General features: G+C 50.2%; 1 protein-coding gene across 4 annotated transcripts in view; it reads right to left on the bottom strand.

The window, feature by feature from the left end:
* LOC119395606 (glycerate kinase) overlaps positions 1-20,256 on the bottom strand; it is a 221,694-nt gene that overhangs the window by 142,353 nt on the left and 59,085 nt on the right. For all 4 annotated transcript variants that reach the window (XM_037662588.2, XM_049416696.1, XM_037662585.2 and 1 more), the window contains exon 5: positions 14,423-14,622. In XM_037662588.2, the coding sequence (XP_037518516.1) occupies positions 14,423-14,622 (200 nt within the window). The remainder of the gene's footprint in view (positions 1-14,422; positions 14,623-20,256) is intronic.

Below are 20,256 nucleotides of genomic sequence, written 5' to 3'. Positions count from 1 at the left end.
AGACGATGCAGCTTTCCAGGAAAAATTTCTTTCCCCACCAACTCTCAAATTTACCACCCCTCCGCGCTTCGTTTATGCATGGTGAGAGAAATACACCGCAAGAAATACATATTAATATATACACACCAAAATACATATACACATAAAAAATACGTCTGAGAATACTTCAAGAAATAGGCACACTAAACTAAGAAAATATCTGTACACATTCACAGTTCGTATCCGTATGTGGTTGATGGCTGTCTCTCTTGGTGTGGCTGAATACGATGGCCGGGTGGGCACAACACAACTGATTCTCCTGTAGTGTCCACAAGAGGGCGTGGCACCGTTTCTCAGGCAGGAAACGGTTCTGCGGCTGACGCTGGCTGCCATATTGCAGCGAGAAGTGTCACATCGAAGAGATTGTGACGAACTGATGAGTCACGCCATGAGGAATGTTGCAGAACGCCATTGTGGCTCGTGCAACGACCAGGTACCTTGCATAGCTTTGCCGCATTTCAAGGTATGCCGTCATCGAGGAGGAAGGATGCTGGACCACACTGCCTGATGACTTTCCTTGGCCATGAGAAAGAAATGTCCTCTTGAATGAAAATGATGGTTTCTTAACCCACATCATGTCTCCTACCGCCACCGCTGTCGGCTTTGCTGCTCACCTGCTGTCGGTTTAGGCATTGCTGCATTGCTTTAGGCATGCGCTTGACCCACTGCCGTAGCCTGGCCAGTTCTTGTTGCAGTGTTTAAGGACGACTCGGGCGACAAGTCGATGATGTCAAGCTTTCTCCTTGGCAGCCTCCCATGAAGCAGTACGGCAGGTGCCACTCCTGCTGTGGCGTGTGGTGCACATTGGTATACAGCACAATAATCCCGTACAGCAGTTCGCAGCAAATGCTGTTCCAGACGCGCCAGTTGGAGGTAAGTCTTGACAAGCGGTTGAATCACTCGATATGTCCATTTGCCTGCGGGCCAGTAGGAGGTTCGCCTTGACGGAAATAAACCCATTTTTTGGTTGGAGCCCTTTGAAAGTCTTAATTAATTAACTCAACTAAACAGGCAAATCTGTCAAAATGTTCAGCTTTAAGTCTATACTGCCACATGCGTTTCTTATTATTACTCCTGAGCGCAAACCGCGCCTCATTGTTCGAGAAGCTTCGCGATGATTGTAGATCATTTTGTTAAGATTGCGCGCAAGATGCGAACACTCGAGCTTGTTCTAGAGATTGCTCAACAACCAGCGATAACGCTGGAATATTCTACGGCACATGCATAAATGCCGACGCGCCTCACCGCTTGTCAGTTGATCGACAGTCGACGCTCTGTTCGCCACTATCAGTGTATTGCTGTAGTTTGACCTTCAGTTTCCCGGCCACAAGTTCGGCCAAATAAACAGTTTCATCTCGGACGTGCTGACTGCTGTCTTCGTCAACGTCACGACCACGTGACAATACGTACTGACTTCGTACTAGAGGTAGTGCAACTTGCCAAAAACTATGAAAGGAATATCTACCTTCGAGACCAATCTGGAATTCACCAGGAATTGCAAGGAAAACAACACCGTGTCACAAAGCCTCCGGCTACACTGCCCTTTGAATACCCCGGAAGGTCGGGAATCATCTACAAGGCCGAGCAAAGACTGGTGACGGCTCGGATACATGAGTGCCACGCTGTGCTCCGGAGGAAAGAAGTGGACGCGTTTTTTGCCCGACGACAACTGGAACACCAGGTACCGAATCTTCTCTCTTCAATAGAATCATTTGCAAAAGCTACCGCCTCCTCAGAAGCCACAAAACACCGCACATCACAGGAAAAGAAACTCACCGTTCTTGCCAACAAAGCAAAAAAACACAAGAAATGATTGACCAGCATCTTCTAACCAACCTATCGACAAGGGTTCTCACAGCCGAAGAAACTTCAGTACTCTCTAAAGGCCAAAAATTCAGTGTTACCACGGGCAAACCCCCCATTCCGAAGATGGTCGCCGCACTGGAGAACGGCATCCGAAACCAAGAACCCAGTGTTAGAGATCAAGTGAGACTCAAAGCAATTGGCATTATCAGCTCGATGAAGAACCGCATGAAAGAAAGAAACCTGTCTCGAGGTGAAATGAGTGCACTAAGAAACCTACAAAAAGACACAACCATAGTAATCCTACCAGCAGACAAGGGCAACTCCACTGTTCTCCTGAAAACACGCGACTACGAGGAGAAAGCATCAACATTGTTAACTTAAAGGCTACAGCGCACAAAGACAGGGACAACAGAAGAAAACACAGGACGAAGCGCTTCGTCCTGTGTTTTCTTCTGTTGTCCCTGTCTTTGTGTGCTGTAGCCTTTAAGATGCAATACCAACTAGCCCACCAAGCCATACTTGTGAACATTGTTAAGCTCTGCATACTACGAGAAGCTAAAAAAAAGGATCCCACCACAGGAACACAACAAATACTGAACAAGACACTAGCAGGCATATTCCGGGACAAACCACACTTTTGCTACCTTTACCTCCAACTAATATGCAGAAACGGGTCAGCCCCAGCATTCTATGGCCTCCCGAAAATTCACAAATCTGGAGTCCCCCTGCACCTAATAGTAGACTTCTCGCGCACACCAATGCGATAACTGTCCACGTGTCTACACCAGATAATTTCACCCCTGACCGGAAAGACCGCGTCTCATGTGCGCAATGCGGATGACTTCATCGGACTGACATCAAAGCTGCAACTAAAGAACGACGAGTGCCTGGTATCGTTTGATGTTGTGTCTCTGTTCACCAGCATCCCGATACAACTGGCAGTCGCCGTGACCCGGGATGCCCTAGAACGCGACAGTACTCTGAACGAGAGAACTCCTTTGAGTGTGGACGAAATCTGTCAACTCCTGGAACTCTGCCTATCAAATACATATTTTTCTTTTAAAGGCGAATACTACAGGCAGACAAGAGGAGCACCAATGCAGTGATGCTACCGAGAACTTCTGATTTGGAGCAATTTTTGGAGCAGCAAAATTTCCGTTTTGGAGCACTTTGGAGCAGCAAAATTTTCATCTTGGAGCACTTTGGAGCAGATAATTTTGCATCTGGGAGCACTTTGGAGCAGCGAATTTTACATCCTGGAGTGCAATACAGAAGCATATTGCATTAACATTCAAGCACCTGAGTATTATTATGGGGGCTCTTATGAAGGCTAGAAATATTTAGATTCATTGCAAATCTCATGGAAAAAATCATCTGAGGAGCATAGGCACGCGCACAGGGGGGGCAAGGGGGGGGGGCGCCCCCCTAATCACCTAAGAGGGGGGGGGGCAAAATCTGCCTCGTACATTGACCCTTGCGATAGCAATTATATGGGCACTCTCGGCGGATTTTTGCCGTCACCGTTGCCGTAATTTTCCGTATAAAGTACAAATTAATAACATCACCACGCGCATTCTAGCCGCGGGTAAAAGCTTGCGAGCGCTGGCGACGAACGCGGCTGAAGCGGAGATTAAACTAGCCGGCCATCTGTCTCCGCCGCATGGACAGCGCATGAGATAACATCTTCCCGCATGCGGGCCTGCCGTCGATTGCTCATCAAACAGAGAGGAAACGCCCCGCCCGTCTTTCGTAAGGAGCATGAAGGGACGCCAAGGGAGCGGAAGGGGGGGGGACCGCATCGTTCGAAGGGCGCAGTCGCTTGCGCGTGCGCTATCTCGAGGCATCAGGAGACGGCTCGTAAACTTGCTGTGCTCTCAACGCTTACTTCGCGTTTAGAGAACTCAGAGCAAGAAAACGCTTCGGTTCCTGGAGAGCATATTCCCTTAAACCAGCGTTTTGTTGAGTTACGCGAGATCGGATCCAAAAGAGTTAGCTGCTAGTCTTACTTCGTTTCACAATACAATTTTTTGGTATCGCATTCATTGCTTCGCTCTTAAGCGAAACTGAATTTTTTTAACCGTTAGCTATTGACCCCCGAAAGCAAGGGGCGGACGTGTAACATGGCGTAGCCCCTTCACTGTGGGCCGTCAGCGACGGGTCCGCTACTGACAGCTGCGCGTTTGCGGCTGCTCCGACCAGGAGATATGATTTTACTAATGAGATGACATTTTTAAAAAAGCAAGCAAAAAATTCGAATTGGAACCCTAGCACGTGAGCTCGAAAGGGCAGGGCCTTTTAGGGGGTATTTACCGCAGAGTGATTACAAACTCAGACGTGCTGGCGGAAAAAGCTGTTCTGGATGAAGATCCATGGATAAAGTGTGTCTGAGGAAAAGTGTCAACGCGTTTCCACCGTTCGCGTGCTCTTCCATAAACGCGAAGCAAGGAAAATTCGATATTGTCCCATATATCTACTGCGAGCGATCCCAGATTTCATTCCGCGATGTCCAAAACAGAAGTGACAGACATTTTAGCGGCACTCATGTAGTTATTACTGAACATTGCTTTCCTTACGTGCCGTGCGACGCTTGAAACAAGCTATCAGCAGCGTTTCTGGAACAGACGACGTCCGCCGATGAATCGCCGTCGCACTTTCTCGTTACCGATAGGCCTATACGTCGCGAGCCTCTGCGGAGAGCGCGTTTTGCTGTCGAGCCGACTTGCAGAACAGAAGCTGCGTCGGCACCGTTTATGGCATCATGGCTTACTCGGAACGCACGCGCGAGCGCTATTTATTCAGCGGAATAATTCTTGGTCCATGATGCGACTTTATTGGCAGCCCCAAGATCGAGCTGCACATGTTCTGACGCGCCGGCGGTGCGACTGCCGGTGACAGACCCCCCAAACCCGAGACATTGGCGCAGTTTGGCGCAGTTTGGCGCAAATTTCGTCGATATTATCAGGATGGCGCAGTAAATACAATTTGGCGCACTTTGCCGCAGTTGGCGCAGGAGTGGAATCACTGACCAATGGGAGCCTCAATCTCCGTGACCGAGGCCAACATCACCATGGAAAACGTCGAAGACAGAGCCCTGAGCACCTTTGCACAGAAACCCAAGGTGTTCCTCAGGTACGTGGACGATTGTTTCTGCATTATAAAGACATCGCAAGTCACCAACCTACTCAGCCATCTAAACTCCATAGAACCGGATATTCAGTTCACTTGTGAGTGCGAAAAAGACGGATCCCTTCCATTCTTTTATTTACTAATCAAGCGAACGGGAGATTCTTTAAGTTTCTCAGTCTACCGCAAACCTACGCATACAGGCTGCTACCTGCACTCTAATTCAAATCAGCCTGCAAGCCACAAAACATCAGTAGTCAACACTTAGATAAGAACAACGGAAACGCATTGCACATTAGAATCAGACAGAAGGAAAGAAACACCGTGTTCAGCGAACTCCAAAAAAACAGCTACCCGCCCCATTTCATTAGGAAAGCAATCCGGCAGCAAAAAAGAAAAGTACTTCCAACGGATCCCCCAGCGTCGCCGCCTTCCCAGAAGCGAATCTCTCTCCCCTATGTGAAAGGCACCAGTGAAGCCATAAGCAGACTCATAAAGAAGGAAGGCATAACGGTCGCACACAAGCCAACCAACACAATAAATCTTCTTCTACCGAAACTCAAGGACCTTACACTAAGAGAAAGAGCGCAAGGCGTCGTCTGCAAAATCAAATGTTCCGACTGCCAGGCTGCATACATTGGCGAAACAAAAAACTTGACCGAAACAATTAAACAGCACAAAAACGACATCAGGACGTTCTCAAGACAATGGAACCCCCTTGCAGAACACTTGAAAGATGCTGACCATAAGATTGACTTTGAAAAAGACCGAAATCCTAACAACAGAAACTAACCAACAAAAACGGCTGTTACTGGAGTCGTGGTTCATCCAAAACACCGAAGGCAACTTGAACCGATGCAAGGGAAACCTGCCTAAGTATACATTCACGGACTAGCTGCAGCAAGAAAAACCAATTCAAACAAAGTCGCAAGTGAGCAAAACCGTCCCCGGCCGCCCCCAGCCCATCAATCCCCCACAACCACAACAACCACAACCCCCTCAACGCTCTCACCACCATAGAAGATGCGCCTTCCCTCCTCCTCCCCAGCTGGTTCGTGAGAGAAGTTAAAAGTTGCACCTCGACACCTCCGCTGTCACTCCCCCTGAAGAAGGAATCGAGTTGATTCCGAAACGCCGGGAAATAAACCCATTTTTTGGTTGGAGCCCTTTGAAAACCTTAATTAACCCAACCAAACAGGCAAATCTGTCAAAATTGTCGAGCGCATCGGGCGAGTAAGTGACACGACAGCCGAGGCTCCGGGCGGACAAGTGACGTCAGGTTTATTGTGGCAGCCCTTATTACAGGAAGCAGTACATGCCGTGCTGCCATCTGGCGGTACTGCTGTACACTACCTCCCCCCCATGGTAAACTTTAACAAAACACATGCACCTGCACTAGAACTCATGGTCCGAAACAAAACAATGTCCACAGGTCGAGTCTTTTCGGCCTGCGGATCCTCCTGCCATACCGCGACCGTGAGACGCGTGGCATGGAAGCAGAACCCTGAGGTTCCTCTGCAGTGGAGGTGCTTTCCCGAGGCGACGCGGTTTGCTGGTCTTGTGCTGCTTGGTCAGCTCCAGGTGTGGTAGTCGTCTCGGGTTGATCCGCCACTGGGGTTCCAGGTGGGTTGGCAGTGGGGGTTCCCGTCATTGGCACCAGGTGCATCCTGTTACGCTGAAGTACACCTCTCGGAGTCTCCACCACATAGGAGCGCGGGCGTTGAGCTGGCCCTAAGACGGTTGCTGGGGAGTTGACATCTCGCACCCAGACCTGTTCTCCGGCCTGAAGAGGCCGCAAGGTGTGAGCTGCATGCCTTCAGTTGAAGTCTGACACTTGGCGCCTTCGGTTGTCTTGGTCACATTGAGTGATTGTGACCGAAGGAGGCCAGGCTGGCTCCAGCAGGTTCGACGTCTTCGGCAGCCGGGTTTGTAGGCGCCTACCCATCAGCAGTTGAGCAGGACTCACTCCATTTACCCCAGGTGTGTCCCGGTATGCCAAAAGTGCCAGGTAGGGATCATCCGCCTTCCGCAGCAGGTCTTTGACTGTCCTCACCATCCGTTCCACCTCCCCATTCGACTGTGGAAAATGGGGGCTGCTGGTGACGTGGCAGAAGCCGTAGGACTTGGCGAAGGCAGAGAACTCTTTCGCAGCAAACTGAGGGCCGTTGTTGCTGCGCACCAGTCTCGGAATGCCATGGCGTGCGAAAACGCTCTTGATGGCGTTGATGACCGCAAGTGCTGTGGTTGAACGTAGACTGATGACTTCCGGGAAACGTGACCGGTAATCCACCAGAAGAACAAAGTCTTGGCCGTTGAGATGAAAAAGATCGATGCCGACCTCTTCCCAGGGCCGACTTGGAGTGGCTGAGGGCAGCATTGGCTCCGAGCGCTGCACCCTGGTTTCGGCACACGTGCGGCAGTTAGACACCAATGTTTCTATCTGGTTGTTGATGCCCGGCCACCAGACCGACTCCTGAGCTAAAGCTTTGCATATGTTGATGCCTTGATACCCGTCATGGAGAAGCTCGAGCATGTGAGGCTGAAGGGCACACGGCACGAGGATGCGGGACCCTTTCAGAAGCAGTCCCTCGCAGACGCTGAGGTCTCCTTGGTACTGCCAGTACTTCTTCACATGGAGAGGCAAGTGGGACTGCCGAGGCCAGCCGTTGGCGCAGTACTGAAGCAGCAGGTTGCACTCGCCGTCGTTGGCTTGGGCCTGGCGCAGGTGCTCGAGCTGCGACGAGACGATGTCTGGGAAGGAGTGGACGACCTCTTGGGCAAAGAGCTCTACTTGGTTCACCCTGTCGGATGAAGGGGAGTCCAGGGGTGAGCGCGAAAGTGTATCGGCTGTTGCCAGCAGCTTCCCTGGTACGTAGAGTACTTCGTACTGGAACCGCATGAGCCTCAAGTGAAACCGCTGGATCCGTGGTGGCAGTAGGTCAACATCCATGGCACCCAAGAGCGCCACTAGCGGTTGATGGTCCGTCTCGAGGAAGAACTGGAGTCCACGTACGTATTCCTCGAACCTTTGCACCGCCCAGCTGGCCGCCAAAGCTTCTTTTTCTGTTTGGCTGTACCAGCACTCTGGGCATGTGAGGGAGCGCGATGCGAAGGCGACGGCTCGACGCTCACCGGACGGCTGTTCTTGGAGAAGTACTGCCCCGACACCATAGAAGCTGGCGTCAGCCAAGATCGTGGTCTTGTACGTGGTGTTGTAGCGAGCCACGCAGAAGTCTGAGCACAGTAGCTTCTTCAGTTCGGAAAAGGCAGACTGCTGCGCCGGGCCCCAAGTCCAGGCAGAGTTCTTGAGCAGCAGTGCTCGGATCGGCGCAGTCACCTCTGAAACATGCGGTAAGAAGCATCCAATGTGGTTCACGAGGCCTAGCAGGCGACGAACCCCTGCGACATCTTCAGGTGGATGCATGGCTCGGATCGCTGCAACCTTGTCTGGGTCTGGAGAAATTCCTTCCGCGCTGACCACGACGCCAAGGAACTTGACACTCGAAGTCGCAAACGAGCATTTCTTGCGGTTGAGAGTGACTCCTGCCTTTGCTAGCCGGTCCATGACTTGTCGGAGATGGCGGTCATGCTTGGAGCGTGTCTTCCCAAAGACGAGGATGTCGTCAATCATGTTCACCACACCCGCTTGGCCTTCGAGGATCCGGGACATCTGCCGCTGGAAGTATTCCGGTACAGACGTGATCCCAAACGGCAGCCGGAGAAAACAATAGCGTCCAAACGGGGTTATAAATGTGGTCAATTCTTGGGACTCTGGGGACAGCTTGACCTGGTGGAAGCTTGACGTGGCGTCTAACTTGGAGAAAACTGTAGCCTCTCCAAGCAATCTGAGGCATTGCTCCACTGTAGGAAGCATGTGACGCCCTCAAAGAATCACCTTATTGAGGCGAGTCAAGTCCACGCACAGCCGATAGCCGCCCGAGACCTTGGGGATGACAACCAGCCCAGCACACCAGTCAGTGGGTGTGTCCACTCGACGAATCACGCCCTCCGCTTCTAGCTTGTCTAGCTCAGTCTTGACGACATGGCGAAGAGGGAGTGGAATGCGCCGGGGTACGCTCAACAAGAAAGGCATAGCATTGGGTTGCAGCCTGATAGTGTAGGCTTCGGGGAGCGTCCCAAGTCCTCGGAAGAGACTGGGATCGAAACAAAAGTCACCCGTGGGCTGTGAAGTCCTCGCGACTTCGTCGACAAACGTGCAGACGCCCAAGGCTTGGATTGCCGGGAAGCCTAGCAGCGGGACCGTCTTGGTTGCTAGGACGTAGAGAAGCTGCTTGGTTGACTTTCCATGCCACGACAGGGTAGCGACGTAAGTGCCTATGACCGGCAGAATGTTGTTGCCTGGGCCTTTCAGCTCGCTCTTGGGGTCTTGAAGCTTCGACGAGACGCTGGAAAACGTACTGGGTACAACTGAAACTTCGGAGCCGGAATCTACCTTGAAGGAAAGTGGGCGCCCATCGACGAGTACCTCGACGAACTTCGCGTTCGGGCGCTCTCCCGCAACTGTATGCAACTCGACGGAGCTGGCCAAAGGCTTCCGTGTGTGCTTCCCGTTTACGCGCTTCTTTTTGCGGCACACGCTTTCGAAATGGCCACTCTTGCGACAAAAGTTGCACGACGCACTGCGAGCGGGACAGTCGGCGCGAGGGTGTGACGCTCGTCCGCAGAATGGGCACAGCTGTTGCGTTGTCTTATCAGCTGGCGCTTCCTTTCCCTTGCGAAGGCGAGCGGCGTCGACGGGGCCGTGTCACGAGGATGCAAGCACGGGATCAGCGAAGATGAATCCCGTCCACTTCTGACACCATGTCAAACGCATCGGGCGAGTAAGTGACACGACAGCCGAGGCTCCGGGCGGACAAGTGACGTCAGGTTTATTGGCAGCCCTTATTACAGGAAGCAGTACATGCCGTGCTGCCATCTGGCGGTACTGCTGTACACTACAAAAATGTTCACCTTTAAGCCTTGACAAGCGGTTGAATCGCTTTATCTGTCCATTTGCTTGAGGGTAATAAACAGATGAATGCTACAGATATATTGCTCGTTCTTGTACAAAGTCAACAAATTCTTTTGAGGTGAACTGGGGCATTATAGCAGACTATCTCTTCAGGATATCCTTCCCTTGCAAATATATTAAGCAGAAACTCGTTCACAACTCTTGTACAAACAACCCTGCAAAACTGCTCTTCTGGCCATTTTGAGTAGTAGTCCATGAGCATTAGTAACAGGAAAAAACAGCGCGAAGTTGACATAACACAACGAAGGAACACACAGGACGAGCACTGACTAACAGCTCTGTTGTTAGTCAGGAGTTGTTAGTCGGCGCTCGTCCTGTGTGTTCCTTATCACGTCGACCGAAAGTGTGATGAATGCGGTGACGGCAACGACGAACTGCCTTTTGTGCAAGAATGCACAGATACTGGTAGCACACAAATGAATTTCCACGGCTGCATGCTAAATTTGACTTGCGAGAGCAACTGCTTGTCGAACGAAAGCGAAGACCCTTCTAACAGAAGACGTTCCTGAAAACGATGCGAGGACACACTGGCAACAAACTGGTCACGTAATGACTCGCCTGGGGACTGAATGCGGCGGTGAAATCGGTGGCGCTCAGCGACCAGGTTGCAGGTGGTATCGAAGTGCTTGGCCAATGTTGCTACCGTGGAGTCTGGCGTTCCTTTCTCCTCCTCTCTCTTCTCTGACAATTGCGAAACAGACAGGGTGTTGAAAATACGTTGACCTTCGGGTCCCAAAGAGCGCAGTACAAGAGCCTTGCGTCGCTCTGGGGAGAACTCGAAGTGCCAAATGTCAGCAGGTAGAGCTTGAATATGTCGTACCATCGGGGCCCATGGCTGCACGGGACGACCCAGCGTTGGAAGGAAGGGATCTCGAGGAGCGATGCCGCTGAAAGCCATCAGGTAGGCGTGGCTGGTTATAAAACCTCGTCACCATTGTAATGAAGGAGTGACATGACTCACACACACGGTTGCACGCTGCATACTGCCCAACAAAATCACCTCGGCTGCCCCAACGCCTCAACTAAAAACTAAGCCGCCTGCTACATCAGCTGCAATAGCGCTGCATTTCCTTCGCCTGTTCCGTCTCCCTTTTAATACGGTAGCGAGCCCGTTCCCCCACCCCCCCGGTTCGTCATACCAAGGGGTCCACCATCACTTCGACCAATCCGCAAAGGTTCCCCGACACATCGACGGCTGAGAACCACTGGGCTAGAGAATAAACTCAACTAATCGTTCCATGCGCGCAATCTTATCGGAACCATCTAAAACAGTCTCAGTTTCGCAAACACTGTGGCGCGGCCTACATCGGGCAGTGGTAACAATTATTTTGTTGGTCAAGCTCCATCACATAACAATAAAAAAGTAAGAGCATGTGCAATGCCTCCCTCTGAAAAAGCATCGTCCCAATGCTGCAAAAGAACACGGAATCGAAGAAAGAAACGTATACATGCACATCGGGAAAGCCCAAAAACAAGTAGAAAATATGTTTTAAAATTTCACTAGCATGCATACAACGTTATAAGGTGCACCAGGTGCATGACATTGGGGCGTGCCCAGCACCACTGAGAGATTGTGATGCCATCGAGGACAACCTCGCAGTCTACCAGTGTGCCGAGACATCGAAGTACCCTGTACGGTCTGTAGTGTCGAAGAAGTCTTTCGCTGAGTCCATGTCGGCGTGTTGGCGTTCAGATCCAAACATGGTCGCCGAGCCAGTATTTCGTGAAGAGTCATCAAACGTTCTAAGGGTGGCTATCGATCCTCTGCTGGTTCTTGGTACACAGGTGGGCGAGCTGTTGGTGTATTAAAGATAAGCGGTGATGTTGAGGTTGTCTTCATTGGGGACAGTTAGCATGGCATCAAGCGTCATTGCTGGATTCCTCCCGTAAACTAGACCGAACAGTGCCATCTGTGTTGTTTCCTGTACCACCGTATTGAAGGCAAAAGGATAGCATCCCAATTCTTGTGTTCAATAGGGACGTACATGGCCAACATCTCGGTGGTGGCTTTATTCAGCCGTTCTGCCATTGTGCTTCAGAAAGCATAGTGCACGAACGAACACGGGACTAAATGAAGGCAGGCTAGCCTGTGTTCGTTAGTGGCCAAGCCCCGACTGTTCCGCTGAGCGCAAGTAAGCCCCAGGCTTTGTTCTCCTCGTTCTCCGCTTCCCTGGCCACCACCAGCACCCCCACACAACATACTGTGGCGCACGTAAGAATGAGGTGCTGCCCGATATCCTTATGCAGTGGCACTACGCACACCCTGAGATCACTCATGCAGTGCACCTTAAACCTTTCTACGTGCACTAATGTGCCGCAGAACTTCACTGATAATTTTCTATTGCATGTATTCCTTGTTTTCATGCACTCTTTGCAGCATCAGGACAATGCCTTGTCAGAGAGGGCACTGACATGCGGACTTTTTTTTTTCCTTTTGGATGAGACATCTATTCACAAACTAAAGCTGTAACATCTTAATCTAATGCTTGGCCCACCTGAATGTATTAGAACAGTCTGAAATGTTTTCGATTATTGTAATTACATGCACAATACAAGCAATGGAGTAATTACAGTCAAACCCGTTTAAACGAACTCGAAAGTGTCGCGAAAAGTGGTCGTTATATCAGTAGTTCGTTGTATATGGACTCGCCCTTAAAAACGGGCGCTTAGCGGCCAAGCCGTTTTTTTTTTTTCTTTGTGCACTTTTATTAAAGTGTTAACAAACCCTTCGGTGACAAGCTAAGCCTTTTCGCGTCGTGAAGCGACGCCCGCTGCGTGCTCACGAGTGAATTAACCACCTTTGCAATGAGCTGACAGCGTTTCACCGAAGCGCGGTACCGCAACGTGGAGCCGATCATCCCTCGCTAGTTGCGTGCAGCGCGTCGCCTACTCGGGTCGCGGAGTCACTGCCAAGCTGCTTGCTGTATGCCGTATGCGCGCGTTTGTACGTTCTTCGTGCTTGCTTCACTCCGGACCATGCACGGGTGCGGCGACTAGCCTCTTCGTTCAATGCGGCGAAAACAAGCATTTTCCAAGCAACGCCCACTCGACGTCTCCGTGATGCTCTCCCGGCCCTGCACGACGATGCACGGCGCACTTCAGTTGTCACCTAGTCAAACACGCAGTATACGCTCGCTGTCAGTGCATCGACGTTTCTCGGTGCCCGCGCCGCGCAACAACAGCGAGCTACTTTCGTTTCTACAAAGCGACGCACACTTTAAAGCGGTCTCGCACGACGCGGCGGCGGCGGCAAACTTGCGAATGGCAGCATATGGCGCGCTCGTACCGCCGTCAATCCACACAGTGTACGGCATACACGCGCAGCCGAGCAGATATCTACAGATGACTGTGATAAGGTTGTCGGCTGTAAGGCATAATGGCACGTTCATCGACGGCCGCCACCTCGCCTTCGCTCTTTTCTGATGCTTATCCGCGAAGGCATCGCCGCAATTGCGCCGAAGTCGTTATCACTGATCGACCGGTCTCTGCCGTTACCGAAAAGACGGACGACTTTTTGCGGCACATTGTGGCGTCGACGAGTTTAGGGACGCAGTGAACCTTTTTGCGATGGAAAGTTATCGCGGTTATCACTTCTTGCATTTATGCCTTCTTGCGTTCCAAGGCATTGTTTGGTTCATCCCAGGCGGTCGTAGCTGCAGAGAACGGCGTCAGGAAAGGTTACCGTGCGAAAGCTGACCGCAAGGCTTCATGCTGCCTACTATTTTTCTTTCCCTCACTGCCATTCTACCACTGAAGAAACGCCTGGAAAGTGAGCGACCTCGCTCGCAGTGTCCGAAATCTGCGTGTGGTGCTCGCCGATCTGGGTATCTTAGTCGCGAGTAAACTGGAGCGGGGCGCGCGCTCGCTCCTGTCACGCTTTAGAAGGCCTCTTTTTAACTTTTTTTTCGTTTCGTATGCGCCATATTTTTACCACGACCGTGTCTGAAGTGTTTGTTGTAAAAGTAGGAGGCTTTGAAAAATGTTCGCTATATGTGGACGCAGCTTCAATGGTTGTTAGCATAGGAAAATCGTAAGTGCACCCAAATATGGTCGTTATAACCGATAGATCGTTATATGTGGGATCGTTATATGTGGGTTCGACTGTATTTGGAATGCACGTGGCCACAAGCCATTGTGCTGGAATGTACTCTAACTCGCACACAGGTAGGTAACACGTTTAATCTGCAGGTAAGTTCATCAACTACCGATGACTAAGCTCACTGCTGTCGTTACACTGTGAGGTGTTACCTGCTTTGCTCGGCACAGGTTCAACCAATAAAGAGTTCAATCTTTACTGGTTTGCCTGCTTGGTTCTTAAGCATAACAACTACACACAGCAGATCTGTCCTAAAAAGTTTCTAATCTAAGCATTAGTACTGGAATACGGAAAGGAGTAAAGAAAAGCCGCCTGGATCGACTCACCACATCAGAGAGAATGAGTGACAGCATTTGAGCAGTGGTCTGTCGCAGCAGGCCACCGCCCTTGACGGCCGAGATGCGCTTGCGAATCGCATTAATCTCTGTGATGCGAGCCCCACTTGACTGAAGCAGCTGCGTGGTTCGATTAATATCTTTCAGGGTCAGGGGTGGCACTGGGTATGTCAGCAGCGCTGAACCACCTCCTGCACAGACAAGGACAAACCATAACAATGATAATTATACAAAACGCATTCATGTGCCTAGCATGTACTGAACCAAAATGGAAAGTGTCGGTGGTACAGTGGTTGCAGTGCTCGGCTACGGAGCCAAAGGTCGCGGGTTTGATCCCGGCCGTGGCGGTCGCATTTCGATGGAGGCAAAATGCTAGAGGCCCATGTACTGGGCAGTGTCGGTGCACATTAAACAACACCAGATGGTCAAAATTTCTGGAGCCCTCCACTACAGCGTGCCTCAATCATATTGTTGTTTTGGCGTGTAAAACCCCAGATATTAGCATTTAAAAAAAAGAACATGCCATAGAGCAGTACAGTAGAAGCTCGTTATAACGAAGCGGGATATCACAAACTAATGGATATAACGAAGCAATCGTAATTCCCCTTGAAATTCCCATAGACGCCCATGTATTTAAAACCTCGTTTTAATGAAGCTAAAAGTTCCTCGCAATGGATATAAACGAACCTTTTTTTTCCCCACCGAGCATTTACTGACCATTTTGGTAGCCCGCAAGTCAATGTCTTATAGCGCGCGACGGTTTACGTCCCATCACGGATGCGGTAATTCAAAACTCGCGCCTTGCGCTCCCGAGGAGCCGCCTGTCAACACGCGCGAGGGTGCGCGTCTGCCTGCCTCCCCTTTCCACTGAAACTCGTGGACCCACCCGCGCACGTCAACCGGCCTCCCCTCTCCCGCGGAACTCGTGGACCCGCCCGCTCTCCTGTTGCGCGCGTGGCATGGCGCGTGGACCGCGTGGACGGCGACGCCAGCAACGCCAGCGACGCGGCTGACGCGGCGACTGCGGGCCTTGTTGTTGCTTGTCGTTCGCTGCGTGTGCATCAGAACAGCGTCTCTCTCGGTTCCCGCCGCTAGACAGGAGATGGACGACGGCAACGGCAAGCGAAAGCGCAAAATGATTACAATCACGCAGAAGGCGGCTATGTTGAAAGCCGTTGAGTCCGGCGTCAAGAAGAAAAAAGTTGCCCAAGATTTCGGCGTAGCGTTGAGCACGATACCGCAAGCGTGTAATCGACCGAATTCTACTCAATATGAGCATGAAGTGCGAGACTACAATCGACCTCTACATGGCGATCGAGATGCTACAGGCTGCTTGGATGTCTGTAACAGCAAGCACGATCGCCAACAGCTTCCGGCATGCCACATTTGGCGTCAACAGCGGAGGTGACAGCGAAGATATCAGTGCTGCCGCCAATGAGGGTGCCGCGGGTGACCAAGACCTGGCGTCATGGGACGCTCTCCTTGACGCCGGAGTTGTGCCCGACTGCGACACCTTCTGCACGTACATGTACGTCAGTGCCGATGCTGATGTGGTGACAACCGAAGAGCTGACAGAGGCTGAAATTGTGCGCGCGGTGAAGGGGTGGTGAATGACGACAGTGACGAATGTGTCGACGACAGCCCGGAGTTGGCGAACCCGATGTTCCGATGTCTGCGCAAGCGCTGGATGCGGCAGACCTGCTGCGCCGCTTCTTCAGCGCTCACGATGACGGCGAGGACAGACTCGACATAGCGGCAGCGGCCGAAAAAGCCATCATCCGTCTGAGGAAGACACGGCAGAAGTCTATTAAGGACTTTTTTTCTGCTAAGTGAGCCGCCAGATGGTGTGCCGAGTTTGGCGGGAATAAAGTAGCAGTTCCATGCTGTTCTTTTTTTTTTTTCCTTTTGCTAGTTTTTCTCCGTGCGACGGCCGTTTTTCGTTTGCGTGGCGGGCTGCTGTGAGAGTCGGTGGTGAGTACATCCTCTAATTGTCGGTAGAAATGGATATTGGCTACAACGAACTAATGGTTATAACGAAGTAATTACGACTCCCCCTTCAACTTCGTTATAACGAGGTTTTACTGTATTTTATAATGAAATGCATACATTTTTAACACGAAAGTGTTTTATGCCGGGGTCCACCAAGACTTTCATGATGTATTTCTATCACGGAAGTACATCAGCAAAATGAACGCCATCAAATGGCAAAGGAAAAAAAAAACAAAAGAAAAAGTTCCCTTGACGGGAGTCGAACCCACGACCTCTCGGTCCGCGATGATGGCTGGTGGGAGTTTAGCCCACTGAGTTACCACCAAACACATTACGGAGGCTACATGAATGCGCCTTTAATCTTCAACACTTTCCTCTCGCAGTGCTCTTGGATGGATGGATGGATGGATGGATGGATGGATGGATGGATGCTATGAGCGTCCCCTTTATAATGGGGTGGTGACATCTGTGCCACCAGGCTAGAAAAAACAAAAAAACAAAAACACGTCGTTGCTACGATCGTCCCATTCGGCGCGTTTCCAATACAAGTTTAATTTCGTCAATGCTTTAACACACCGTGAGGTGGCGGCTTTAGCCCAAGCCTCGCACATAGCATCCATCCATATTGAAAAAATAGCTTTCCGACGCTCGCCTGGCTGTCGCACTGCGTTCCCCGCTCGCCCTGTGAGAAGTATAATGGCCAGGCTAGAGGGAAGACACGACGCCCATAGCGTTTCTCTTCGCATTTAACGACGCTTTGAAGTAGTGCATATCGAGTATCAGTGTTTATTGTTTGTTGATGCCATCTTTGCGCAGGATTCACCCATATGCAGTGTCCACGTATAGGTTAAGAACTTCAGCTACCGCAAGGGTTAAATCATGATCATGGGCATTAGTCGTCGGTATGGAGATGTGCCACTAGGCGTCAATGTGAGTGCGATGCGTCCACATTAAGCGATGCTGTATCTGCCGAACAACAGTAGACACAAGCTCTCATATACCAATGCACTATAAGCAATAGGCAGTTTTAGAATAGCATACGCAAAGCTTTGTGTTAGCTTTTCGCGCAACTGCGCATGCATCATACGCTAACCGCTCGTAGGCTCCCATTAGGTGACGGAAATAGCGGGCCGCAAATGCTAACACTAACTTAGCGTACGCTATTCTAAAACTGCCTAATAAACTACTTCTGTGACAGCACGTTTCACTTTTGTGTTATACCGATTCCTATGACGGAGGGATCAGCCCTCTTTTTTCCATATCAATAATCATAGGCATAACATGGTGAACATTCTTAAACCATTTAGGAAAGGAACTATGGTTCATGTGTGAGGTACCCAGTCAAAATGAACTACAGTTTCTTGATCTGCTTTGAGATTTGAACCAGCACATGTGTGCTGGACGTATGCACCTCGTTTAGTTAAGCTCCAGTTAAATTTCAGATCTGAGCATTCTAAGCTGGTAAAAAATGGCATAGCAACTTCATGTATATACTCAGCAATTTCTAAATCCTGCCCCCGTGCAGTCGAAGAGAGCTTTTTCAAGCAGATCAATCAGCTAAGGATTGCCGGTTTTCCTACTTCATTTCTTGTTTGTTCCTCTGAGCAATTGCTAAGAAAACTAAAAAGTAAGGTGTCCTCCTTTAATGGACCTTCTGCCACACAGAGTGATTGATGGCCCCGTCTATTTTTCCCTTCAACACTGTGCCAGGACGTCACAACCCTGTGACATCTGACTCTCAAACCACGTCCTGGCACAGTCTTGAAGGGAAAAGTAGACGGAGCCATCAATCGTGATTGATGGCCAGACTTCTCCGGCAAGCTCGAGATGTCACGGGGTCATGACGTAGATGAAGGCAGCAGTCAGCTTGTTGAAGACTAAACCTTTTTTTGGGGCAAACCCGTGCCCCATAAATGAGAAGTCAAACTACAAGCAATACACGCTTACAATGATAGCGGCAAACAGAGCGTCAGCCGTCGATAATCTGGTCTGCGGAAAGGTGCGTCGGCATTTATATATGTGGCATCGAACATTCGAGCCTGGTGGCTGCGTGAGTTCCAGAATAAGTTCAACAGTTCGTGTTTGCGCGCTCAAGCATATCAGAAGATTCCAAAATAATCTGGAAGGTTCCCAGACAGTAGGGCGCGGCTTGCGCAAGGCAGTGGCTATGCGTGCAACGGACTAGTTACATGAAAATAAGTAAAGAAGCGCGCATGGATTTTGTCACATTGTTGTGACGGTGAAGATAAGCAGGACACAGTCGGTAACAATGAAATGCCTAGTAAAGACTCAGAGTAGCGACACTCACTGTACAAATATAACGGCGAGCACAGATGTCGGGCGTCAACTAATCTGCTCATCTGTGAAATGCGTCGGCTTTTATACATGCCTTATCGAACCTTCTAGCGTTATCGATGGCACTCACGCTAGATCTAGAATAAACTGAGTTACTCATGGCCTGCGTGTAATCGTGACAGAACAGTCTGAAACAATCACAAAGTTTCTAAACATTGCGGCACGGCCCACGAGTGCTGGTAACAGCTTATGCGACTGAAACCTGATCACATCAAAAGTAAAGGAATACCATAAAATCTCAATCAAGTCCCCCCCAACATTGAAAAATAATCGGACAAGACTTGGAGGGGAGCCCCTTGCACGGTCATGCACCAAAATTCAATATGGTGGCGGAACAGCCTCTAATAAGAATACGCAACTGTGCCTCTAATGAAATGCTTTCTCAAATATTACTGCACTGGAGAGAATCATCGTGTGAAATTTGTGCAGTGACAAAGGGGCAAAACGTTCTTCAAATGTTCTGACAACTCAGAATGCAAACCCGAGGCACCACACTGTAAAAGTACTAAGAAATCATACACGTATCTAAAGGCTCTCAGAGCTGGGGTTCCTAGGAGTCTCTGCTGAAGGATTTCTGTAACAGAGAACAGGTTGAAAAAAAAATGGAGGAAGGGGAGGAAATATGCGCCAATCATTGGCGCATATTTCAAATCTCCGAAAAGGGCAAGGGGGCGTTTGCTCAGGATTTTACAATAAGTGCACGTTAAGTTACTGTATATGCTACCTTTAAGTAGCAGAGTTACGCGTCCACAAGCAACCGTGCATTGTGGAGAAGCTTATGTGCAGGCCAATTATTGTACTACCCGCCGCCGCTGCAGCGAACTGGATTAACACCAGTTATGGACCTTTTCACAGAAGACTCCCTGGGTGCCACATACCTAATCAATCCCCTTAATAAGCATGACCCCCAAAAATGCACTGCCGAGGCTGTGACATCAGCCTTTGTACTCCCATGGTGCAGTCAAGAAAGAAGGTGTTTCCTATTTCCTCCGGTTGGTAACACGCCAGGCACGTCGATCGGTGACACGCTAAAGCATGTACCCTGCAAAAACAGAATGCGGCTTCGCCACATAGCCGTGGCTGCTAGCCGGACCAACGCACAACACTGCTACCTGAAGGTAGCATATACAGTAGACTCTCAGTAAACAGAAATCTCTTAACCGGAACTGCTGCTGCAATGCAACAACTGCCTCTAATATGATTAGTTTCATACATGAATTCTGCACTCATGTTCACCTCTCAGTAAACAGAACAGCTGTTAAATGGAACACATTGTCCTGGTCCCACCAGGTTTCGTTTTACGAGAGTCTACTGTACAGTAACTCTAGTGTTTGTGGCAATGTCCTCCTCTGAAAGAGCATCATGCCAATGCTGCAAAAGAACGCGAATCTTGAACGGCATCATGTACGTTGTTTATTGCACTGTCGTGTTGTAAACAAAGGTTAAGTACAGAAGGATGGCATCTCAGTTCTTGTGTTCGA

Source organism: Rhipicephalus sanguineus, chromosome 6, assembly GCF_013339695.2.
Source record: "Rhipicephalus sanguineus isolate Rsan-2018 chromosome 6, BIME_Rsan_1.4, whole genome shotgun sequence".
Classification (NCBI taxonomy): domain Eukaryota; kingdom Metazoa; phylum Arthropoda; class Arachnida; order Ixodida; family Ixodidae; genus Rhipicephalus; species Rhipicephalus sanguineus.
This window is presented reverse-complemented; position numbering and strand designations above follow the sequence as displayed.